Genomic DNA, 26,350 nt, shown 5'->3' on the forward strand with positions numbered 1-26,350 from the left:
GTTGCCTGTCTGGGTGTTGGGGTGGCTGTCTGGGCATCTGGGGCACCTGTATGGGTATGTGAGGCCCTGTCTGAGCACTGGGGCACCCGTCTGGGTATTGGGGTGCCTGTCTGAGTGTTGGGGATCAGGCCTTCCCACAGGCCCCTGTTGGCTGACAAGATGACATCCCCCTTGGGGGTGCTTTTGGGTAACATCTCCTTAAGCACCTTCCACACCCATTCATGTCTTTTACCTCATTTGAACCCCACGACAGCCGTCAGAGGCAGGCAGGGCAGGCACATCTGTCCCATTTCGCTGCCAGGCCACCTGGCTGGCTCAGTAATGGTGCTTGGCCCTGGCCTCCTGACTCTCCACAACCTGGGTTGCGCCTCGATGCCCGAGTTCCTGAGGTCAAGCCTGGCTTTCCTCCCCTCTCTTGAGGGCGGAGACCTTCCCAGTGCCATGGGTACAGCACCCGCTTCCCAGCGGCCAACAGAAAGAAGGTGGGGTACAGGCGGTTAGGCCCTCCTGCAGTGTGAGCGGCTCGGCCAAGGGAACAAGTGGAGAAAGTAAGAACCCTCATTTTGGAGGGTCTGCCCGCAGGGTTGTTCTGTTCTTCTGGTCTTTCTTTCCTTCTTTGGGATTAATGAGCATTTTCCTCTTTCCTTTTTTGTGGAGATGTAAATACAGTAAGAACATGCTGGGCACTAGTTGTGTTTGTCCATGGATGAGATTTTGCATATGTGCTCACCTGTGTAGCCACCACCCAGATCAAGACAAAGAACACTGCCAGCCCCTCTCATCAGGCCCCTAGTAACCTTCCCAGGCAGAAGCCCCATAGAGGTCACACCCCTTCTGGTTCCTACAGCCTCAGCCAGTCTTGTGGCTTTCATATGCATGGAATCATGCAGGCTGTGTTCTCTCATTTATGCTTTTGCTCGACATGAAGTCTGTGAGATTCACCCATGTTGGTGCACGTAGCAGAAGCTGGTTCTTTTCCATGCTGTGTAGAATCCCGTTCTGTCAATGGACCACAAGGTATTTACTCATTCTGTTGTGGAGGGGCAATTGGGTTACCTCCAGCTTTTGAAGATTTTCCAAAGTGGTTGTACAGCTTCACAGGTCAACAGCCATGAGTGTGCTCCGCCGCCTCCACCACGCACACGATGCTTGGCATTGTCCATGTTTTTAGTTTTCTCTTCTTGCTCATCTCATATGGTCTTAATTTGCATTTCTCTGATGACTGAGGGTGTTGAACATTGTTTGATGTGCTGGCTGGTCATTCAGATCTCTTCTCTTGTGATGTGCTTGTTCACACTTTTGCTCATTTAAAAATCAGATTGGAAAAAAGAATCAGATTGGTTGTCTCTTTTTTTATTGACTTCTAAGCGTTCTCCATATATTCTTCATCAAGTCCTTTGTCCGATATATGCATTGAGTACCTTCTTCCAGCATGTGACTTGTCTGTGTACCTCTTAGTGGTATTTGTTGATGAAATCCAGTGTTTCGATTTTTTCTATTACAGCAAGTTGCTTAGGGTCCTGTTGAAGAAACTTTTGCCTACCCAAGGTCATGAAGATGTTCTCCTATGGTTTCTTCTAGATGTTTTACTGTTTTCCTTTTGCTTTTAGCTTTTTATGATTAATTAATCTTGAATTAATTTTTGTGTAAGGTAAGAGATAAGGATCAAAGTTCTTTTTTGTATATAGACATCCACTATGGATAAAGAAAGAAGAATTTTGTTGAAACTTGCTCTTGGCCCAGCATGTGGTGTGTTTTGGCAAATGTTTCACGTATACTTGAACACAGTGTGTGTCTGCGTTGCTGGGTGGTGTGTTCTAAAATGTCAACTAAATTGGCACTGTATCCTTCCTGACTGTTCTGCCGGCTCATTCTCTGAGGTACTGAGAGAGCTGACTTAAGTCTCCAGCTATGTTTGAGGATTCTTGTCTTTGTCTGTTTAGTTCTGTGATTATTTTCTTTATATATTTTGATGTATATTTCTTTATGTATTTTCCTTATGTATTTTCTTTATTCAGTACATCTAATTCAAGATTTTTTGTCTTCCTTTGATTGGACCCTTTCATCATTATGAAATGTCCTCTTTATCTCTATTAATATTTCTTGTCTTAAATTCTACTCTTTATGATGTTAGCACAGCCACACGAGCTCTCTCTTGGTTAGAGTCTGCAAGTGTATCCCTTTCTCAGCCTTTCGCTGTCAGTCTTTCGGGACCTTTACATTTTGAAGTGGGTTTCCTTTAGAGAGCGTGTGTTAATGGCTCAGTCTTGCCACCTCTTCCTATTAGTCAGAGTTCTTTCCATTTACACTGAGAGCCCTTGTTAGAACAGTGGGCTAAGTCCACCGGCTGTTGCTATTGTCCTATAATGGATAGAAAGTGGCTGTATAAGCCTCACAGTGGTTTAGCTCCATTCATGCCCGTCTTCCCTGCTGTGCTACTGTTGTCACATATTTGCTTCTGCAGAGGTGGAAATACCACAAGACATGGCTAGTATGGTTGCTTTAAACAATTAATATTCTTTCGCTTTTATCCTGAGGTTTACCCTTTCCAGGGTTTTTCATTCCTTTCTACAGTTCTCTGATTCCTTCTGAGATCATCTCCAGAATGCTTTTTTAAATTTTTAAAAATTATTTTATTGAGGTCATATTGGTTTATATACATTGTGAAATTTCCGGTGTACATTATTATTTATCAGTTTCTGTATAGACTGCATTGTGCTCACCACTGATAGTCTAATTTTTATTTGTCACCATATATATGTGCCCCTTTACCCCTTTTGCCCACCCCGAACCCCTCCTTCCCCTCTGGCAATCACTAATGTATTCTCTTTGTCCATGTATTTGTTTATTTTCCACATACGAGTGAAATCATGCGGTATTTGTCTTTCTCTGTCTGACTTATTTCACTTAACATAATACCCTCAAGGTCTATCCATGTTGTTGCAAATAGAATGATTTTGTCTTTTTTTTTTTGAGGAAGATTAGCCCTGAGCTAACATTTACCACCAATCCTCTTCTTTTTGCTGAGGAACATTGGCCCTGAGCTAACATCCATGTTCTCTTCCTCTACTTTATATGTGGGATGCCTGTCACAGCATGGCTTGATAAGCAGTGCGTATGTCTGCACCCAGGGTCTGAACTGGTGAACCCCGGGCTGCCAAAGTGGAGTGTGCGAACTTAATTGATAACACCACTGGGCCAGCCCCTGATTTTGTCTTTTTTATGGTGGAGTAGTATTCCATTGTATATATATATACCACATCTTCTTTATCCATTCCTCAGTTGATGGGCATGTGGGTGGCTTCCAAGTCTTGGCTATTGTGAATAATGCTGCAGTGAACATGGGGGTACATAAGGCTCTTCAAATTGTTGATCTCAAGTTCTCTGGATAAATACCCACTAGTGGGATAGCTGGGTTGTATGGTATTTCTATTTTTAGTTTTTTGAGAAATCCCCATACTGTTTTCCACAGTGGCTGCACCAGTTTTCGTTCCCACCAGCCGTGTATGAGGGCTCCCTTTTCTCCACACCCTCTCCTACACTTGCTATTTGTCGTCATGTTAATTATAGCCATTCTGACAAGTATAAGGTGATATCTCATTGTAGTTTTGATTTGCATTTGCCTAATGATTAGTGATGTTGAACATCTTTTCATTTGTCTGTTGGCTATCTGTATATCTTCTTTGGAAAAATGTTCATATCCTCTGCCCATTTTTTGACCAAGTTGTTTGTTTTTTTGTTGTTGAGTTTTACGAATTCTTTATGTATTTTTAAATTAACCCCTTGTCGGATATGTGACTTGCAAATATTTTCTCCCAGTTGGTGGGTTGTCTTTTCATTTGATTCATGATTTCCTTGCTTTGCAGAAGCTCTTTAGTCTGATGAAGTCCCCTTTGTTTAGTTTTTCTTTTGTTTGCCTTGCCTGAGTGGACCTAGTATTTGAAAAGATGCTGCTAAGACCAATGTCAAAGTGTGCTGCCTATATTTTCTTCTAAGAGTTTTATGGTTTCAAGTCTTACCTTCAAGTCATTGGTCCATTTTGAGTTTATTTTTGTGTATGGCGTGAGATAAAGTTCTACTTTCATTCTTTTGCATGTGGCTGTCCAGTCTTCCCAACACCATTTATTGAAGAGACTATCTTTTCTCCATTGTATGTTCTTGGCACCTCTGTGGAAGATTAGCTGTCCATAGTTGTGAGGTTTTATTTCTGGGCTTTCAGTTCTGTTCCATTGATCTGTGTGCCTGTTTTTGTACTAGTACCATACTGGTTTGATCACTATGGCTTTGTAGTATGTTTTGAAGTCAGGGATTGTGATGCCTTCAGCTTAGTTCTTTTTTCTCAGGATTGCTCTAGCTATTCTGTGTCTTTTGTTGCCTCATATGAATTTTGGGATTCTTTGTTCTATTTCTATGAAGAGTGTCATTGGGATTCTGATTGGGATTGCATTGAATCTGTTGATTGCTTTGGTAGTGTGGACATTTTAACTATGTTTATTCTTCCAATCCGTGTGCATGGAATGTCTTTCCATTTCTTTATGTCATCATCGATTTCTTTCAGTAATGTCTTATAGTTTTTATTGTATAGGTATTTCAGATCCTTGGTTAAATTTATTCCTAGATACTTTATTCTTTTTGTTGCGATTGTAAATGGGATTGTATTCTTAAGTTCTCTTTCTGCTAGTTCATTATTAAAGTATAGAAATGCAACTGATTTTTTGTAAGTTCATTTTGTACCCTGCAACTTTGCTATAGTTGATTATTTCTAATAGTTTTCTGAAGGATTTTTAGGGTTTTCTATGTATAGAATCATGTCATCTGCATCCGGAACTCTTTTGTCTTGTAAAGCTGAAACTCTGTCCCTATTAAACGTTAATTCCCATCCCCCTCCCCCGGCTGCTGGCACCCACTGTTCCACTTTCTGTCTCTGTGGATGACTCCTCTAGGAATGTCACATGAGTGGAATCATCAGTATTTGTCTTTTTATGGCTCCCTTCTTTCACTCAGCCTACTGTCCTCAAGGTTCATCCACGTTGTAGCACATGTCAGAATGTCCTCCCTTTTTAAGACTGAATAATATTCCATTGTATGTGTAGGCCACATTTTGCTTTTCTGTTCATTCATTGATGGACCCTTGGGTTGTTTCCATATGTTAGCAGCTAATAATGCTGCTGTGAACGTAGGTGTTCAAATAGCTCTTTGAGACCCTGCTTTCAGTTCTTTTGAGTATGTACCCAGGAGTGGAATTGCTGGATCCTATGATAATTCTATTTTTAATATTTTGAGGAACCTCCAGACTGTTTTCCAAAGTGGCTGCACCATTTTACATTCCCACAGACAGCATACAAGTGTTCTAATTTCTCAACATCCTCCCTAACATTTGTTATTTTCTGGGGGTTCTTGGTGAGGAAGATTGGCCCTGAGCCAACATCTGTGCCACTCTTCCTACATTTTCTATGTGAGATGCCACCACAGCATGGCCTGACGAGCAGTGCTAGGTCCATACCCAGGATCCAAACTTGCGAATTGCAGGCTGCCGAAGTGGAGAGCAAACCTAACCCAGTTATTTTCTATGTTTTCGATAGTGTCTATCTTGAGTGGTGTGAGGTGGTATCTCATTGTAATGTTTTTGTGTGTGTGTGTGTGAGGAAGATTAGCCCTGAGCTAACATCTGTTGCCAGTCTTCTTCTGTTTTGTATGTAGGATGCTACCACAGCATGGCTTGATGTGCAGTGTGTAGGTCCATGCCCAGGATCCAAACCCACGAACCTCAGGCTGCCGAAGAATGTGCAAACTTCACCACCGTGCCACCAGGCCGGCCCTCTTGTAGTTTTGATTTGCATTTCCCTAATGATCAGTGATGTTGAGCGTCTTTTCATGTGCTCATTGGCACTTTGTATATTGTCTTTGGGAATAAGTCTATGCAAGTCTTTTGCCCATTTTTGAATTAGGTTGTTTGTTTTCTGTTGTTGAGTTTTAGGATTTCTCTCTATATTTTGGATATTAATCCCTTATCAGATATATAAGTTGCAAACACTTTTTCCCATTTTGTGGGTTGCCTTTTTACTCTGTTGATATTGTCTTTTGATGCACAAATTTAAAAACTTTTCTTGAAGCCCAATTTGTCTATTTTTTGTTTCGTTGCCTGTGCTTTGGTGTCATATCCAAGGAATTATTGCCAAAGTCAATGTCATGAAGATTTTGCCTTATGTTTTTTCTAAGACTTTTATAGTTTTTGTTCTTATACTTAGGTCTTTGATCCATTTTGAGTTAATTTTTGTAGATGAAGCTAGATAAGGGTCCAACTTGATTCTTTTGCATGTGGATATCCAGGTTTTCCAGCACCATTTGTTGAAAAGATTGTTCCTTCCCCATTGAAGAGTCTTGGCATCCTTGTGAAAATCATTTGACCAGATATGTGAGGGCTTATTTCTGGGCTCTCTATTCTATCCCATTGGTCTATATGTCTGTCTTTATGCCAGTACCACACTTTTTGATTATTGTAGCTTTGGTAGTAAGTTTTGAAATCCAGAAGGCTAAGTCTTCCAACTTTGTTCTTCTTTTTCAAGATTGTTTTGGTTATTCAGGGTCCCTTGAGATTCCATATGAATTTTAGGATGGGTTTTTCTATTTCTGCAAAAAATGTCCTTGGGATTTTGATAGGGATTTCATTGAATTTGTAGATTGCTTTGTGTAGTATTGATGTCAACAATATAGTCTTCCAATCCATGAACATGGGATGTCTTTCCATCTATGTTTCTTTAATTTCTTTCAGGAATTTTATGTAGTTTTCATTGTACCTTTCACCTCCTTGGTTAGGTTAATTTTTAGTATTTTATTCTTTTTGATGTTATTGTAAATGGAATTGTTTTTGTCATTTCCAGTTCAGATTGTTCATTGTTAGTGTAAAGAAATGGAACTGATTTTTATTTGTTGACTTTGTATGCTGCTTCTTTGCTGAATTCATTTATTAGCTGTAACAGGTTTTTTTTGCAGAATCTTTAGGAACTTCTACATATAAGATCATATCTACAAACACAGATAATTTTCACATGTTGAACCATCTTTGCATTCCAGGAATAAATCCCACTTGATCATGGTGTATAATCCTTTTTTTAAAAATTAAGATTGTCACCTGAGCTAACCTCTGTTGCCAATCTTCTTTTTTTTCTTCTTCTTCTTCCTGTCCTCAAAGCCCCCCAGTACATAGTTGTATATTCTAGTTGTGAGTGCCTCTGGTTGTGGCGTGTGGGACGCCACCTCAGCATGGCCTGATGAGTGGTACCATGTCCGTGCCTGGGATCCGAACTGGTGAAACGCTGGGCCACCAAAGTGGAGTGTGTAAACTTAACCACTCGGCTGCGAGGCTGGCCCCTGGTGTATAATCCTTTTAATATGCTACTAAATTTGACTTGATAGTATTTTGCTGAGGATTTTTGCATCGTGTGCATAAAGGATATTAGTCTGCAGTTTTATTTTCCTGTTAGGCTTTGGTATCGAGATAATGTTGGCCTCATAGAATGAGTTAGGAAATGTTCTCTCCTCTGCAACTTTTTTGAAAAGTTTGAGAGGGACTAGTATCAGTTCCTCTTTAACTTTTTGGTAGATTTCATCAGGTCTAGGGCTTTTCTTTGTTGGGACATTTTTGATTATTGATTCAATCTCCTTGGTAGTTATACATCCATTTAGATTTTCTATTTCTTCATGATTTAATCTTGGTAATTTTGTGTTTCTAGGACTTCTTCCACTTCATTTAGGTTATCCAATTTGTTAGTGTACAATTGTTCATAGTACTTTCTTATAATATTTTTTATTTTTGTAGAATCACTAGTAATGTCCCCAATATTATTTCTGATTTTAGTAATTTGACTCTTCTCTCTCTTTTTCTTAGTCCATCTAGCTAAAGGTTTGTCAATTTTGTTGACCTTTTCGAAGAACCAACTTTTGGTTTCATTAGTTTTCTCTATTGTTTTTCTATTTTGATTAACTTTGCTCTAATCTTTATTATTTCCTTCCTTCCTCTAGCTTTGGGTTAATTTGTGATCCTTTTTTTGGTTCTTTAAGTTGTAAAATTACGTCGTTGATTTGAGATCTTCCTTATTTTTTCATGTAAGCATTTATAGCTATAAATTTCCCCCTTAGCGCTGCTTGCATGCATCCCATAAGTTTTGATATGTTGTATTTTCATTTTCATTTGTCTCTAAATATTTTCTAATTTCTCTGTGATTTCTTCTTTGATCCATTGGTTCTTTAAGAATATGTTGTTTAATTTCCACAAATTTGTGAATTTTCCAGTTTTACTTCTGTTATTGATTTCTAACCTCATTCCATTGTAATCAAAGAAGATGCTTTTTATGATATATATCTTTTTAAAACTACTGAGACTTAATATGTGGCCTAACATACTGTCTGTCTTGGAAAATATCTCATGTGCACTTGAGAAGAATGTGTATGCAGCTGTTGTTGGCTAGAGTGTTCTGTGTGTCTGTTGGATCTAGTTGGTTTATTGTGTTAAGCTGTCTGTTGCCTTACTGATCTTCTATCTGGCTGTTCTATCCGTTATTGAGAGTGCGATACTGAAGTCTCCAACTATTATTGGAGAACTGTCTATTTCTCTCTCCAATTCTGTCAGTTTTTACTTCATATATTTTGATGATCTGTGATTAGATGCATAAATGTTTATAATTGTATCTTCTTGTCTTGCTCTATTGAACATTTTATTAATATATAAGGTCCTTCTTTGTCTCTTAAACTTTTTTATTTCAAGTCTATTTTGTCTGATATTAGTGTAGCCATACCTACTTTCTTTGGTTACTATTTGAATGAAATTTCTTTTTCCATTCTTTCACTTTCAGTCTATCTGTGTCTTTGGCTCTAAAGTGAGTCTCTTGTAGTCAGCATGTGGTTGGATCTTGTGTTTTTATCCAGTCTGCAAGTCTCTGTCTGTTGATTGGAGAATTTAATCCATTTACATTTAAAGTAATTACTTATAAGGAAGGACTTACTTCTGTCATTGTGCTATTTGTTTTCTATGTGACTTGTAGCTTTTTTGGCCCTCATTTTGTGCATTACTGTCCTCTTTTGTGTTTAGTTGATTTTTTTGGTAGTGAAATATTTAAATTCCCTTCTTATTTCCTTTTGTGTATTTCTATAGCTATTTTCTTTTTGGCTACCATGGGGATTACGTTTAACATTCTAAAGTTATAATACTCTGATTTGAATTTATACCAACTTAACTTCAGTAACATACAAAATCTCTGCTCCTTTATAGCTCTTTCCTCACCTCTTTCTGTTGTTGATGTCACAAAATTATATCTTGTAACAATGTGTCCAAAAACATAAACTAATAATTCTCTTAAATTATGTAGAAAACAAAATGTGAAGTTACAAACCAAAGTTACAATAATACTAGTTTTAGACTAATAATTGTTTTTAAAATGTGTTAGTCTCTTAAATAATGAAGAAAACAAAAAGTGAAGTTACAAACCATTGTAACAGTAACACCAGGTTTTATAGTTGCCCATCTATTTACTTTTACTGAAATCTTTATTTTTCCATTCGGCTTTGAGTTAGTGTCTAAACGTCCTTTCATTTCACACTGCTGGACTCCCTGGAGTGTTTCTTGCAGGGAAGTCCTTATGGTAACACAGTCCCTCAGCTTTTGTTTATCTGGAAATGTCTTAATTTCCCCCTCACTTTTGAAGGACAGTTTTACTGGATGTGGGATTCTTGGCTGACAGTTTTTTTCTTGCAGCACTTCGAATATATTGGCCCCCTGTCTGGGGGCCTCCAAAGTTTCTGATGAGAAATCTGCTGTTGATCTTATCTGCTGTTAAGGATCCCTTGTATGTGACGATTTGCTTCCCTCTTGCTGCTTTCAAGATTCTCTCCTCTTTCGAAAGTTTGACTATAATGTGTCTCCATGTAAGTCTCTTTGGAGTTCATCTTATTAGAGTCTGTTGAGTTTCTTGGATGTTTATATTTATGTCTTTTATCAAATTTGGGAAGTTTTTGGCCATTATATCTTCATGTGTTCTCTCTGCCCCTTTCTCTCTCTTGTCTCCTTCTGGGCCTCCCACGATGCATATGTTGGCCCACTTGATGGTGTCCCAGGTCCTTTAGGCTCTGTTCACCTCCGTATTTTTTTTCTCTTCCTCAGACTTGATAATTTCCATTTTCCTATCTTCAAGTTCACTGATTCTTTCTTCTCCCTTCTTAAATCTGCTTTTGGATCCTTCTAGATAACTTTTATTTCAGTAATTCCAGGAACTCAGTTTGACTTAACGTTCAAAAGTCAATCAGTGGACTATCATTCAGCCTTAGAAAGGGAGAAAGTTCTGACACACGCTGCAGCGTGATGAAACTTGAGGGAGTGTGCTGAGGGAAATGAGGCCATCACAAAAGGGCAAACACTGTATGATCCCATTTTACATAAGGTGCCTAGAGTCGTCAAATCAGAGACAGAAAGTAGAACGGTGGGTGCCAGGGGCTCGGGGAGGAAGAAATGGGCAGTTAGTGTTTAATGGGGCAGAGTTTCATTTTTAAAAGATGAAGAGTTCTGGAGATGGATGACAGTGATGGCTGCACAGTAATATGAGTGTCCTACTGAACTGTACACCTGAAGATGGTTAAGATAGTAAATTTTATAGGTGTATTTTACCACAATAAGGAAAAAAAAGTCAATTGGTAAATTTAATCACATTTATAGAAGAAAGAAGAAAAACTATAAGATCATCTCACTACATGCAAAACATTGATGAAAGTCAATACTTGTCCATGTTATTATTTTTTTAGCAAACTAGGAAAAGAAACAAATTCCTTAATTTGGTGAAGTTTATCTACAAAAATCCTAAAGCTAATATGTTTCTTTACAGTTACGTATTGAAAGTGTTCTCCTTGAAATCAGAGTGAGACAAAAGTGCCCACTATCGTGACTTCCATTCAGTATTGACTGAAAGGTCTCTTTAGTTTAATAGTACAGGAAAAAGAAACAAAAGGCATAACATCAGAAAGGAAGAAGTAAAACTCTTTATTTACTGATGATCTGATTGTGCACATAGAAAATTTTAAAAATCATAAAGAAAGTATCGTAATTAAGTGAGTTTAGCAAGATCACTAGGTACCAGATCAATATACAAAAGTCCATTGATTTCATTGTACTAGCAACAGCCAGAAAGTGGAATTTTAAAAATACAGTTTACAGCACCATCAAATAACAAATATCCAGAAAAAATATGACAAAATACTTTGAAGACCCTAAACTGAAAATTATAAAATGAAAGAGAGAAATTAATGACCTAATAATTGTTTGTGTGCATGAGACCATGCTCATGAATGAGAAGACTGTGACGTAGAGATGTTTGTTCTTCCCAAACTAATCTATAGGTGCGATGCAATTCTGATCAAAACCCATGCGGGGGACTGGGATGGGAGGAATTAACAAGCTGATTCTGAAATTTATTTGGAAATATGAATGATTTAAGAAGAGCCAAGACAACCTTGATCAAGAAAAACAAAATTAGAGGACTTACACCCCATATTTTAAGACTTACTCTAAATATACAGTGATTATGACAGTGTGGTATTGGGGTCAGGTAGATAAGTAGACCAATGTAGCTGGATAGGGTCCTGAAACAGATCCTCATATGTGTGATCACACAAGAGCAAGATGCCGCCTCACTCGTCAGGGCAGTGAGGAACAGCCAGACTTTCCCCTAAATGGTGCTGAGCAACACGCATCCTTACAAAAAAAGTTCCTTGAATCCTGCTTCACAAATAGACAAAAATCAATTTGAGAAAAACATAAGAAAACACTGGAATGTATCTTCATGATCATGAGGAAGGAAGGGTTTCTTAAATAGTTCATTAAAAGCAGTAATCATAAAGAAAAAACTGATAAATTGCCTTTTATTGACACTGAGAACTCTTTTATCAAAAATCGCTACAAAGGCAAGCCACAAACTGGAGGAATATATTTACAACACATACATCCCAGAGTTCCCATATGTAGAATACGTAAAGAACTCCTGTAGATCAGTAGGAAAGGAGAAACAAGTGCGAGAACCAAAAGCCTTGAGCAGACACTTGACGAAAGAAGCAGCCACATGACCAACAAGCGGGTGAGTAGATGCTCACCATCAGAGGATGCAAATTCAGACCACACGGAGATACCACTGCAAACCCCCCAGAATGAACCAAAAACCAAACACCAAGTGCTGCCAATCCTGGAGCAGCTGGGGCTTCGATGCATTGCTGGGTGGAGTGTAGACTAGATGACCCGGCGTCTACATACCCTACGATGCAGCTAGGGTCTTTATCCAAAAGAAATGAAAACGTTATGTCCTCAGAAAGACTTCATTCGTAATAGCCCAAATCTAGAAATTTCCAACGATGTGAAAGAAGGAGCTGCTGGTCCAGGCAATGCCCGGATGCATCTCTCAGTCGTTCTGTTGAGTGAAAGAGACCAGACACACGAGTACGCATTGTGCGAGTCCACCCACGTGCAGTTCAAGCAGCCGAGTCTGCACAGACAGGAGGGCAGAGGGCAGAGGGGGCCTGGGATGGAACACAGGCAAATCTTTTGAGGGGCTGCAAGTGTTTGTATCTCGATCTGGGTGGCAACTGCACAAGAGTACACATGTAAAAGTTGCCACACTTTACATTTTTCTCTGAGTGAGGCACTATGCCCCTGCCTGTTTTCTTAGACCTCCGCAGAAAAGACAGTCCCGGGATTGACCACGAGGTGGCGGCAGTAGACCTGTGGCCACGGTGGCACCTGCGAGCTTGCTGAGTGCCTTAGTGCTGTTAGTTCAGTCTGTGCTCTTACTTGTTGGGGCGCACGGGGTCCCCGAGTGTGGTGTGCGTGTCGTCAGGACCAGAAAGGCAGGTGCTGTATCCCTCTCTTGTGCTCAGCATCTGGGGGGCGGTGCCTGTTGTCTGATGATCATGGTCGTGTCTGGGACCTGAAACTCCAGACCTGAAACTGGGCTGGTGAACAGCTCCTCCGTCCTCCCATCCTCTCCTCCAAGGGGGGCGAGGATGTTATTACCATGATGCACAAGCCCCCCATGGACTGCGACCCTTTGAGGCAGGGCTGGGATGCGTTGGGGAAAGACCACGGGGATTCCTTCCCGAGTGAGGACTAACTGCTTGTCTTCTTCCTGAGCCAAAGTCGAGAGAGTGTTTGTGTCACATCCGCTGGTCTCGTGGGCAGCTGTGATCCTGACCAGCATGGCAGACACTCTTGGCGACCTGCCTCAGTTCACCACGGTCTCCAGGGCCAGCCTCTGCAGCCAGACAGGACTGTCACAGAGCACACAGGGACTTGCGCCTGTTTCCACCACGTCCTCCTGTCATCTTGGGGTCAGATAGGGCATGTGTGCTGCAGAGGAGGGCCTGGCAGGCCTGGGGGCTCGCCTTCAGCAGGTCCACTTAGAACCAGGGGGCAAGGCCCTCTCTGACGTGTCACCCACGTTCCCTGTGCCAGGGAAGGGCCTGTGCCACCCTGAGGCTCTTGCTTTCTCATGCCCTCACGCACAGCTCCACAGTTTGGGGGGCTCTCCCACATCATCAGGGACACCCCCACTCCTCACCTTTCCCTTCCATGTGGTCCTCTCTTCCTCAGCATGTGTGAATAGAATATTGTACGTAGATGTACGGGTCCCCAAAGGCTTTGCCCCCACCTCCCAGCCATCACCTTGCAGCTCAGTGCAGCCCACCCTCTGCTGCAGTCCACCTGTATGTGGGGGGTCCAATGCGGCCCCAGGGGAAGCGTCCCCCTTGCACGCTTCAAAAATGCACTGCTGAGCTCTAAATTCTCTCAAACGGTTCTACTGTCAGCCCTTCATTTAGTCCCTTAAATTATGGTGACCTCCTGAGCTGGCCCCATTGCCACCATGACTGTGTGGCCACCAGCAGGTCTGACTGACATTCAAGTCTGCGGGATGTTAAGCTGGCATCCAGCCCTTGGTAGCTGTAGGACACGGGGCGCCACCAGCATGGGCAGGTGGCTTTCCCATCACCACCTCCCGCAGGCAGATGTCATCCCAGGTGCCACCAACCACCAGACACATGGGCCTGCGAGGCCACCCTGATGAGGGGCCCCCGGCACAGGAACCCCGCCTTTGTCTCCCTGCAGCTTTTCCTGGGCCCTGGGCTCGGTGCTCCTGGGGTGTACATGCAGTCTAGACCCACAGTCGGGGTCCCCGTGTCTCCACAGGGCCCCAGCCAGGAGCAGCCTGGCAATTGCACATCCCCAGGCGCCCCTCGGGTGGCAAGAGGAAGCTCTAGGCCCGCCTCTCACCTTTTGTGCCAGGTGGGCCATGGCCTGGCACCTGGTCGGCGGCACCCGCGCATGGCCCTGGGAACCTCACGCACTCTCTGGATCTTGCTTTGTAGAGGCGATGCTTTCATCTCCAATTCAAGAAGTCACTTTTCGCAGTGCCAGGCTCTGCTGAATAGACTCACATCCGTGAACCCTCAAATAGAGATCGACGGGCTTCGGAACATCTGGATCATAAAGCCTGCAGCCAAGTCCCGGGGCCGAGGTGAGTCCTGAGGCTGCAGGCGGGTCGGGACGGCCAGCTGGGGGAGCAGAGCCCACACATGGGACTCGCAGGCACCCGGTGGCCCTGGTCCCAGGGCACGGGCATCTCGACAACCCTGGTCTTCACGCTTTATGTCTGAGGTTTGCTGATTCATTAGGATGTTCCCATCTGTATCCCTAAGTTAAACTGGTCTATAGTTTTCGTTTTTTATGTTACCTCCATCGATCTTGGTGACAGGCTTATGCTAGCCGCTAAAACCAAGTGAGGGCCTCCATCTCAAGCAGCAATGGACTTGTTGGAACAATGGAACTGCTGCTCCTCAGATATACTACGAACTTGCCTGGAAGCACCCGGCTCCTCTCTTAGAGGCACATCCTTGGCACCGTATGCGTTTTGTCCGTCTTTGCCAGCATTTCAGGTTTTCTGCCCCAGCTTCCTCTGTCCCAGCAGCAGCCCTGTGCTCCTTTTATTTGTAAGGGTGGATTCTACATGTGCTTTTTAAAAACAGGATTTCAGGGTGTTTCGAATCTTATTCGCGCTTCCAAAGAACTTTTGGTTGCCTTTCTTCCATTTTCCTGTGAGGGATTTTTCTCCCTTGGCTCTGACTTAAATGCTCAGCTTATTTATTTCCAATCTCTCTTGTGCAACAATTCAAGCTTTAATGCTATGAAATTTCCTCCGAATATGGCCTTGGCTGCACCCTCTTGTTGAAGTTCTACAATGTTCTCATTTTCCTGAGCAACTCAATAGGCTTCTTTTTTTGTTAGGCTAGTCTATTTGCCTCTGGAGTTATTTGAAGAGTTTTTTTGTTGTTGTTTTAAATTCATAAGTTGTTAATTTTTATGTGATTAAAAAAATCTTTATTAATTTGTGATGTTACTGCATTCAGTCCTAAACATCTTCCATCCTGAAACATTCTCTTTCCTGGGCTTCTGCCTGCCCTCCTCTGAGTGTCCGTCCTCCCAGCTGGGGCCAGGGCTCCTCCTTGGGCTCTGTTCCCAGCCCGCTCCTCTTGACGGCAGCATCCATCTGCTGGCAGCTCCCTCCTCTTGTCCATCAGGCCAGCCCTTCTCCCACTGCAGACACCTGCATCCCCAGGGATGCTCCACAGACACCTCAAACCCACTAGTTCAAAACCAAATGCAACGCACCACTTTCTGCCCAGTCACTGGCCATGCCCCTGCCTCGGTGCCCGTCCCTGCTGTTGGCCCAGGATAACTTCAGTGGCCTGTTGCTTTATCCTAGACTTTCATTTTAGGATGGTAAGGTCTCAACTGACCATAACTGGAGAAACTAGTCTGGTATTTTTGTGGTGAAAGCTCACCTCGTTTCTTGTGATGCCTTGTGCCTCTGGGCCTCTGCAGATAGTGTCCGCCTGCACGCCTGTATCTGTCAGGATGGGCCAGATTGTGCTGTGTAACAAACATCCCCCAAGGCTCAGTGGCTCTAAGACCAGTTCATCTCAACTCATGCTTGTTGTCCATTGTGGGTTGGCACAGGAAGATGGGGGCACTCTGCCCATCAAAGCCCCCCCACCATCTTGTAACACCGCTCCTTCAGGCTTCAGGGCTGTCATGGCAGAGAAAGAGAGGGCTGGAGGGTCTGTCAGTGACATTAAATGCTACAGCGCAGAGAGATGCACGTCACTTCTGCTCAGATGTCACTGGTCACCACTAGTCATGTGGCCTAACTTTGAGGGTTGAGGATGAGAAGCTGTAAATCCTCCTGCAAAGTGGAGGTGCGCCAGACATGGGTGAACCTGAGTGTGCCCAGCCCCACCCTTCCCCTGGCTCGCCCCGTTCGTCCCGTCACCCTTCGCTGTGAGGCCTCACTGGACCCTGGGGTCCCTGGGTGTCTGCCCCTTGCAGCCTGTGGACACCCCACCCCCCTGGCCTGCTGGTTTTCCTGCAGCCTGCGGAGCCAGCCCTGCTCCCCTGTTCACCCCACACCCAGCACTGGGGCTCAGCCACTGCTCACTGGCTGACTTTTAAAACTGCCTCTGTCCTCACCCTTCTCCCTCCCATTCTTGTGTCCTGTCTGGAGTCCCGGGGGTGGGCCTCGTGGTTGAGAGCCTGGGGGGCTGCACTGGCTGCAGCCTCCATCCTGAGGATGAAGCCTTTCCTGCCAGGCCCTGGACCCAGGCCGCGTTGGCTCCCGGGGCTGAACCTCGACTGGGTGTGCTGTGCTCTGGAGCTAAGCAGTGGCCTCTTGCAGATATAGTGTGCATGAGCCGCGTGGAGGAAATCCTGGAGCTGGTGGCTGCAGACCACCTCCCCACCAAGGACAACAAGTGGGTGGTGCAGAAGTACATCGAGACGCCACTGCTCATCTACGACACCAAGTTCGACATCAGGCAGTGGTTCCTGGTCACCGACTGGAACCCCCTGACCATCTGGTTCTACAAGGAGAGCTACCTGCGGTTTTCAACACAGCGCTTCTCCCTGGACAATCTGGACAGGTCAGTAGCAGGGTCAACTTGGTGCCATTGGGCACGAGGGTGCCTAGCATGCTCCCACCAGCACCTGGAGCAGGAGGGTCCGTCCTGCATGCATGGGTGGGACACGGGTCTGTATCTGTTGTCGCCCATCACCACGTGAGGCACAGATGGGGAAACTGAGGCTCAGGGAGGTTCAATGACCTCCTTCCCTGAGGGACAGGCCCAAGCCCAATCCCTTCAAAGCCAGGGCTCTGCACTGTCACAATGTGTGTCTTCTCCAGAAAATTCTAAAAGCCCCTCTGCCATGTGCCCATGAAGCGCCAGGCCTGTCCCAGGCAAAACACATCTCAGCGACAGGCCCAGAGCCACCCTTCGTGGTGGGTGCCACTGCCCCCTCTAGCAGGAGGCCGGGCGGCCGGCCATGTTCACAGGCTGACCCACCGAGGCTGGGCCTGGGTGTGCACACACCACCCACTGTGCTGTCCTGCTCCCTCGGGGTCCACTTGGCACATGGAGGGAGCAGCACAGGCTAGGGCACCTGGCTTTGCAGGGGCATCAGTGAGAGTCCCCAGAGGGCTCAAAGACACCCTGGGGAGGTTAACTGTGCCCCCAGGCTAGGGGGTTTGGCTACACCTGGCGTCACACCTGGCAGGAGCAGACAGCTGGGGAGAAGTGGTCCTAGCAGGCAGCTCAAGGAGCAAATTTGTCCCTACCAGGCCATGAGGGCCTGGAGGAGGGGTCCTGGAGCTCACTGTGCAAAAGGAGCCTCCTGGGCACTGAGAAGTCCATGGAGCCCCTTGCAGCCCTCCCACCCGAGCCTGCCTGGCCCCATGGCTGTGAGGGTGTGCCTGGTGGATGTCTCACCCTCTCTGAGCCCCGTTTCTCCATCTGGGACCACAGCCCTCACCCCAGGCTGACGGGAGATTCCCTGAAATCGTTTCTGAACAGGCGTGGCCCAGCCTGGTGTGTACCGACAGAAAGAACCAGGAGATGCAGTGTGCGCCCTGTGGGCCCACTAATACCGCTGCTCTCCTTTCCAAAATGCTCCTGGTGCCTTATCCTGTTTTCTTATCTGTCTCATGGAAGTATAAGTCACCCAGATCACAGGGGCGGGTCTCACCCCCCCCCGCCCAAGATGGAAAACCCCCAGGCCTTGTGGCAGGATTAAGTGAAACTGACCTTGACAGGATCCATAGTATTTGATAACCTCCTTCTAGACTTTGTTCGTTTTAAATCCTGTTTAGAAAAAGGCAAGAGTATAAATTAATTAAAACTTTGCAGTGAATCTTTCTCATCTTGTCTCACCAGACCATCTCTTTAAGGGCCCCATCTCTACTGTCACGTGCAGATGGGGAAACTGAGGCCCAGGAGGGTGGCCCCAGGCTGGGGGGCTTCTGCTCCCCGTGCCCTACAGTCAGTCCATGGTGCCCCCCAGGCTGGACGGAAGGCTGTAGAGGCTGCCTCTGGGTGGCAAGCTGCCAGAGCCCCTCCTGCAGCCGCCCTGCGCCAGGGGGCAGGGTCGCTGGGGAGTGTGGAGGTTTCGAGGTGGTCAGCGGGGGCGTCGGGGTCCGCGGGGAAGGGGTCTAGGGACGTGATTGTGGGTCCCAGGGCGGGGTCTTGGGGGCACGTGGGCTGGTGGGCGCAGCGTCCGGCCGGGCGCTGGCCTGACGGCGGCCTTGTGTCACAGCGCCATCCACCTGTGCAACAACTCCATCCAGAAGCACCTGCAGAATGACAAGGAGCGCAGCCCGCTGCTGCCCGGCCACAACATGTGGACCAGCACCCGCTTCCAGGAGTACCTTCGCCGGCGGGGCCGCAGTGCTGTGTGGGGCAGCGTGGTGTACCCGGCCATGAAGCGCGCAGTGGTGCACGCCATGAGGGTGGCGCAGGCCCGCGTCGAGCCGCGCAAGAACAGCTTCGAGCTCTACGGTGCTGACTTCGTGCTGGGGCGCGACTTCCGGCCCTGGCTGATCGAGATCAACTCCAGCCCCACGATGCACGCGTCCACGCCGGTCACGGCGCAGCTGTGCGCGCAGGTGCAGGAGGACACCATCAAGGTGGTGGTGGATCGCAAGGCTGACCGCAGCTGCGACACTGGCAACTTCGAGCTGCTGTGGAGACAGGTGAGGGCTGCAGACGCTGCTGTTCTTGTGGCAAGGGCCGGGCAGAGCCCCCAGCCCAGCCTGGCGAGGAGGACCACGGACCTGGTGCCTGCCCCCTCCCACCCTTGGGCGCAGCCGCGTCCGCACATGAGCGGGTAGCTCTGGTGGCCCTGGAGATCTCACCCGGCCCTTGCCTCCAGCCTTCCTCCCTTTTGTCCCTGGCCAGCCCCAACTCTGTGGCCACCGGGCAGGGGTCCCCCTGGCCTGGGCTGGCAGGATGTCCACTGCCTCCAGGCGCTTATGGGCTGTTCCTTTCCAGACCTGCAGTGTCCTTCCTCCTCTCCGCTGGTGAAAACCACATCCTCCTTCGGGGTCTTTCCAGGGGCCTGCTCCCCCAGGGGCCTTCCTTCTTGCAGGCCCGGTGACAGGACTGGGTGGCGCTGTGCCCCCAACTCTGGCTCGTGGGTGGGACCCTGTGCCCGGGCCTCCTTGGAGGAGGGGCCCGATGGGCAGCCCAGCCATGGGAAGTGTGGCTGATGCTTATCTTTGAGACCTTACTCCTAGCCAGCAGACTGGGAAAGGGGAATGCAGGTCCGTGGCAGCAGCCGCCCTGGCACCCCTAACCTCCCCCTGTCTCCCCAGCCTGCGGTGGAGCTGCCACCATTCCACGCCTCTGACCTTTGCGTGGAAGGCGTCAGTGTGAGAAAAGCCAGGAAGCAAATGCCGCCCATTTCCAGCTTCAGTTGCTCATCTTCACTCTCGGACAGTCAGCCCCTAGCAGTGAGGTGCCCCTCGGCCACGCCAGACCCGGCACCAGGACGCCCACCGACGGCCCCCCAGCAGGACTTGAAACTTAGAAATGAAAAGGTACTTCCTTGCACCTTGCCTGCACCCTTAAAGAGGCCGGCCCAGAGAAGCCATACCGTCCAGTCCGTCCACGCTGAGTCTGGCGGCAGGGTAGAATTTCCCTCCTGTCATTTTCAACACGCAGACAGTAAGGCCCTGAAAACCGGTCTTTCCAAAGCTGAGTCCAACCCACCCTCGGATTCAGACTCATTAGATGTGCACCCACTGCTGCCCGTGCTTCCGAGCGTGAAGACGGTGGAGGGCACTGTGGCTCAGCCGCCCAGACCACCAGGTAACAGCACCTGTCCCAGTGTCTGTCTGCCTGGGGCTGCCTGCTCCACGTCCTCTGGGCCTCTGGTCAGGGCAGAGAGCGAGCGCCAGCCTGAGCCTGGACAGGGTTGGGGGCATCCTGTCTCTGTCCTTGGCCGGCCAGGTTGTCAGGATAGTGGGGGTCCTGGTGCAGCAGTTCCAGGGACCGGCTGAGCACCGGGGTCCCCTCCTCAGGACCAGGTGGGTGATGGCCTTTGTCTTGCTCCCTCATGGCAAATGGGGGATTGAGTTCGAGATTTGAACAGCGCCAAGTGCCATACGTGGGCCGTGGCCGGCAATCACTGGGCTCCTGCATTCAGTTTTCTCAAGTTCCTGATGGAGCTGACCATATGTGGCCTGGGAACCTGTCCTGGCCCGGGGCTTGGAGCACAGATAGACAGGTGTGGGGCAGCCCCGAGTCTCTGGGGGTGGCCAGGCCACGTCGACCTACACCCCAGTGCAGCTTCCAACGGTGTCTGGCCCCCAGCAGAGGCCCAGCGAGTGTGTGTGATGAATAGACACAGGCCAGGCCCACGCCTCTGCCTTGCTCTGCCCCAGTGCACACACTCACCTCCCTAGACACACCCGAAAATCTGTACCTGCTGTTCCCTCCGCCCCCTCTCCTTGGCACCAATAGCCTCTCTGCCCATCTGTCTGCCTGCCCTAGATGGGAGTTCCTAAGGGCATGGTTCTTACTGCTATTTTCGCCACTGCATCACGGCACCTGGGACACAGCAGGGGTTCAGTGGACGTTTGTTGGACCATCGCATGCATGGATTGCCCCTCAGAATTGCGAGCTCCCGTCCTGCCCACCTCCTCACCTGTCAGCCCTATGGCTTAACAGCTTGCCTGTGTGGGGAAATTCCAGACTTTTTGCTTTTATGAAACAATGTTTCCTTTTTCCTAATATTCTGTGCAGCTTTCTGCAGACATCTTCCTAGGAGTGAAACATCGACAGGGTATGCACACTTCAACTTGATTAGGTGTATTGGCTGCTGTAACAAAGTATCACCAACTTGGTGGTTTAAACAACTGAAATGTATTCTCTCACGTCTAGAGGCCAGAAGTCCAAAGTCCGGGTATTGGCAGGGCCATGCTCTCTCAGAGGCTGTAGGAAAGAATCCTTCCTTGTCTCTTCCAGCTTCTGACGGCTGCTGGCAGTCCTTGTGTTCCTTGGTTTGTGGATGCATTGCTCCACCTCTGCCCTGTCTTCACATAGTGTTCTCTCTGTGTGTCTCTGTGTCCAAATTTCCTTTTTTTTTTTTTTTTTTTGGTGAGGAAGATTGTCGCTGAGGTAACATCTGTGCTAGTCTTCCTCTGTTTTGTATGTGGGGCGCTGCCACAGTTTGGCCCGATGAGCGGTGTCTAGATCCGCATCTGGGATCTGAACCTGTGAACCCTGGGCCACCAAAGCAGAGAGGGCGAACTTAACCGCTACGCCACCAGGCCGGCCCCAAATTTCCCTCTTCTAAGGACACCAGCTATTGGATTGGGGCCCGCCCTCCTCCAGTGTGACCTCATCTTAACTTGATGCATCTGCGAAGACCGTATTTCTAAATGAGGTCACATTCACAGATTCTGAGTGGACGTGAGCTGGGGGACGACTGCTGAACCCCGTACGCAGGGTGCTGCGCGTGTGGGCGGAGGAGTGCACCTTGACCACGGTCACCTGCATGGCCACTGCTCCCGTTGTTGCCGACGCCCGGCCTTGACAGAGGTCTCACGTTTGCCTCTGGAGAGGGACGGTGGTGCTCGCTTGCATTTTTGTCCTTCCCAATAAAATGGCATCTTTTGCGGTGTGACTGGCCGTTTGGGTTTCTGCTCCTGAAAAGTCCTCTCAAATCTTCTGTCCAGGCTTCTTCAGCCTCATGGTCTCTTTCTCTTTGATTTGCAGGAGTGACATCTATTCTGGATTCTTCTCCACTTTCAGTTGATTGTGTTGCAAATACTCTCTCCCAGTCTGTGATTTGTCTTTTCACTCCTTTATGGTTTCTTTTGATGTAAATCCACCTTAATTTTCATAAACTCAAATTGGTCAACCTTTTTGTCTATGGTTACTGCTTTTTGCAGCTGTGTCCTCACCCTGAGGTCATGAGGATAATCTCCAATGGCATCTTCTGGAAGCATTGTTGTTTTTCTTAGGTTTCAATCTTGAATCCTGGAATGGATTTGACATGTGGTGTGACACATGGGTGCCCAACAGGCCCCTTATAGAAAGTGCCTGCCCCACTCATCTGCAGGCCACCACTGTCACATAGCAGTCTCTCTGGATGCTCTGGTCTGCTGTTGGTCTAGTCATCAGCCCTGGGCCACAATGTCTCTATCACTACCCTGGGCTGATCCACAATGTCTCCATCACTGTCCTGGACCGATCCACGGTGTCTCCGTCACTACCCTGGGCTGATACACAGTGTCTCCATCACCGTCCTGGACCGATCCACAGTGTCTCCATCACTGTCCTGGGCTGATCCACAGTGTCTCCATCACTGTCCTGGACCGATCCATGGTGTCTCCATCACTGTCCTGGGCCGATCCACAGTGTCTCCATCACTGTCCTGGGCTGATCCACAGTGTCTCTATCACTGTCCTGGACTGTTCCACAGTGTCTCCATCACTGTCCTGGGCTGATCCACAGTGTCTCCATCACTGTCCTGGACCGATCCACGGTGTCTCCATCACTGTCCTGGGCCGATCCACGGTGTCTCCATCACTGTCCTGGGCCGATCCACGGTGTCTCCATCACTGTCCTGGGCTGATCCACAGTGTCTCCATCACTGTCCTGGGCCGATCCACAGTGTCTCCATCACTGTCCTGGGCCGATCCACAGTGTCTCCATCACTGTCCTGGGCCGATCCACAGTGTCTCCATCACTGTCCTGGGCCGATCCACAGTGTCTCCATCACTGTCCTGGGCCGATCCACAGTGTCTCCATCACTGTCCTGGGCCGATCCACAGTGTCTCCATCACTGTCCTGGGCCGATCCACAGTGTCTCCATCACTGTCCTGGGCCGATCCACAGTGTCTCCATCACTGTCCTGGACTGATCCACAGTGTCTCCATCACTGTCCTGGACTGACCCACAGTGTCTCCATCACTGTCCTGGACCAATCCACGGTGTCTCCATCACATCACCATGGACATCTTCATGCTGCTCAGGCAAGACCCACAGTGTGGTTTCTCTTCCTTGGAAATGGCTGTGCCGTTCAGCCCTGTACTTCCATACAACTTGTAGAATCTGGTTGTCAAGATCCACGAAAAAAACAAATAAATAAAAATTAAAAGGTCTTTACAAGGCAAAGAGGCACCGTTGCTCTCCAGCCTGCTAGTCCTTCTGCCGGTATAACTCTTCTAAAAGATTATTTTAAAATGTGTTTCATTCCAACCTACTCTGTGTACCAAAATCTACTCCCACTATGGTTTTCAAGACAGTGCTACCTGCTCTGGGAGTGTCAGGCTTCTCTGGGACAAAATCCACAGCCTCTTCCTAGGAGCCTTCTTGTCCAGCTGAAGGCACCAAGTCAGTCCTGTCCAAGCTCCTGACAGAGGAAGGCAGCCAGCCCTTGGCCTGGTCAGGATGCCAGGCCCTTGTAGACCTTTCTGACTGCAGGTGTGTCTCAACTTCATGTCACTGGATTGAGATAAGTACGTGCTAAGGTTTGGCTCTGTGAGTTCTGGTGTTTCTCCATACTCGCCTCAGTCCTGCTGCTCTCTGCTGAGCTTGCCTCTTTCCCCTGGTACCATATTCCCAACATGCTCAGGTTCTTCTTAAGGTTCCGCTAAACATTTTGACTCACGGTACTTCCACAGGCAACACTGGGCCTCGGTTCGCCAAGAAGGATGCTGGACAGGAGCACAGCCTGGCAGCATGGCAACATGGGCCTTCCTCGCACGGAGGGGTCCTCACAGCTGTGCGCACGGCGGGCCTCGCTGGGTGCCGTTATCTCCCTGGTGCCAACTCAGGTCGAGGAGGTGGAACTCCACTGGGCCTGGGAGCCTCCTGCCCCGTAGGAGCTAATGTTCCTCCTGCAGCAGTGCCACAGACGAGGCGTCCAGGTCCCCTCAAGCGCATGCCCAGTTTCGAGGGTCCCTCAAGGAAGGCCCTTGGTGTGGCACCCCCGCACGGCACGGGGCATTTATAACTCCCCCAGTCCCCACGCAGCCTCCCTGCCACGGGTCATGTTTGCTGTAAGCAATCGATGTTGCCTACCGACAGAGTTCACGTTGACCTTGATCGAGTTACCAGTGGGGGAGAGTGAGAGGATCAAGCTCGTGTCAAGTTCTCATGCGGAAGGGGAAAGGTCTTGTTAACCTTCTATCCAAATGAACCAGCCCTTCTCGTCTCCATTCTGCACATTCCTTCTTGCCCAGGACCACGAGTGACAGCACGAGTGATACTGGGCACCATGGGTGACGTGTGGATCTCCTGCTTCCGCGTCACACCGGCACAGCTGCACCCCTCCTTACTCAGGTCTCCTTTTTCCCAGAGCTCTAACATTTCCTCGCCACCTCCAGCGGGTTCTGAAGTCAACACCTCTTTCAGGTTTCTCTCTGTTCTGGGTGCCACTGTCTGTGTTTGAGTCAGGTTTCTGCTGCAGAGCAAAGGCCTCTGGTACTGGGGCTTCAGCAGGCGTTTCTGGGTCACGAGGCTGGAGCCTTCAGCAGGATTAGCTGCACTTGCTTCCAGGCTACCGGGTGGGTGCGGGCCAGCTCCATGTGACCCCTCATCCTCGAGCCAGTGGCTGCCCAGGGCGGGTTTGTTCCACGGGAGCCTGCCAGCCCTGCCAGTGGACTCAAGGCCTTTGCTGCAAAGTGTCTGTGGGTGACAGCAGGTCACCTGGCCAGCCCCAGCCAGCGGGGCGGGAAGCACATTCTGCACGGGCAGCTCTTCATGGCCCTTTGCATTTCCACACATGTTTCAGGATCAGCCTGTCAACTTGGGAAAAAAAAGAAAACACTGCTGGGGTTTTGCCTGGGATCACCTTGAACCTGCAGATGGCCTTGAGAGAACTGCCGCCTTGTGTATATCGAGTCCTTGAGACCCTGACATGGTCTGCTCCATTTCATTAGGGCTCCCTTGATTTTATCTCAGCTGTGTTTCTGGTTTTTAGGGTAGAGGTCTGGCACGCCTCTCATTAGCTTTCCCCTGGGAGTTTGCTGGCTTCAGTGCCGTAGTAAGTAGGGTCTCTCTTACACTCTGTTCTGAGGCATGACTTACTTGGGGCAGATCTTGAGGAGACACAGCTTGTGTGTTAACCGGCACAACCACCACCCAGGTCCAGACAGGTGCCCCTTCCCACCCCACTCTGGCCCGTGGAGATAACCACTCTGTGCCTTAAATCGCCACAGATCGCCTTCTCTGCCAGGCTCGCACGCAGGTACCTCAGTGTCGACCTCTCACCTGAGGGGCAGGTGCACTCAGTGCCAGCCAAGTGTGCTGCCCTTGCTGGGTGGTGTCCGTGTCCCAGGCGTGCCACATCACTCCAGCACGCTGTAGACAGGGGATTGGGTTGCTCCCCGTTCAAACTGTCCTAAATAGAGCTGCTCGATGTTCCGTCCTGGTGTGGACGTGTGCACTCATTTCTCCTGGTTTTGTGCCGGGGGTGGCATGTGGGTCATGGGGGTGCTTATACTTTGCTGTAGAGGAAATTGCCAGTTTTCCCAGGGGATGGGATGTTTATGCCACTAGCCGCGCGTGAGAGTTCTGCCTGCCGCATGTCCTCGCCAGCGCTCAGTACTATAAGATCTCATATTTCAGCCATCCTGGTGGGTATGTCATGCTGTCTCATTGTGGCTTTAATTTTATTTCCCTGATGGCTTGTCCTGCGGATACTCTGCCTTATTTTTATCAGCCCCTCAGATCTCTTCTTTGTGAAGTACTTGTTTACATTTTTCACCCATTTCTAAATTAGGTTGTCTGTCTTTTTTTATGCATTTGTGTGGTTTTTATATAGTCTGCATATTTGTCAAGTGTGAGTTTGGGGAATATTTTCTCCTGGTCTGTGGCTTGCCTTTTCGCTTTTTTAGTGATTCCTTTTGAAGAGGAGGAGTGTTTCCGGAAGTCTGACTTATCAGCTGCTCCTCTTGTGGCTGGTGCTTTTGGCATCTTGCCTACC

At 48.0% G+C, this 26,350-nt stretch overlaps 1 protein-coding gene across 3 annotated transcripts in view; it reads left to right on the top strand.

The window, feature by feature from the left end:
- TTLL8 (tubulin tyrosine ligase like 8) overlaps positions 1-26,350 on the top strand; it is a 71,190-nt gene that overhangs the window by 26,107 nt on the left and 18,733 nt on the right. For 2 of the 3 annotated variants that reach the window (XM_070506687.1, XM_070506688.1), the window contains 4 exons: positions 14,395-14,543; positions 16,758-17,001; positions 18,668-19,103; positions 19,725-23,687. In XM_070506687.1, coding sequence (XP_070362788.1) covers positions 14,395-14,543; positions 16,758-17,001; positions 18,668-19,103; positions 19,725-20,411 — 1,516 coding nt within the window. In that variant the 3' untranslated portion in view covers positions 20,412-23,687. Of the gene's footprint in view, positions 1-14,394; positions 14,544-16,757; positions 17,002-18,667; positions 19,104-19,724; positions 23,688-26,350 lie in introns of those variants that run through there. The other variant, XM_044777426.2, reaches the window with a different exon arrangement.

The sequence above is a fragment of the Equus asinus genome, chromosome 4, assembly GCF_041296235.1.
Source record: "Equus asinus isolate D_3611 breed Donkey chromosome 4, EquAss-T2T_v2, whole genome shotgun sequence".
In the NCBI taxonomy this organism is placed as follows: domain Eukaryota; kingdom Metazoa; phylum Chordata; class Mammalia; order Perissodactyla; family Equidae; genus Equus; species Equus asinus.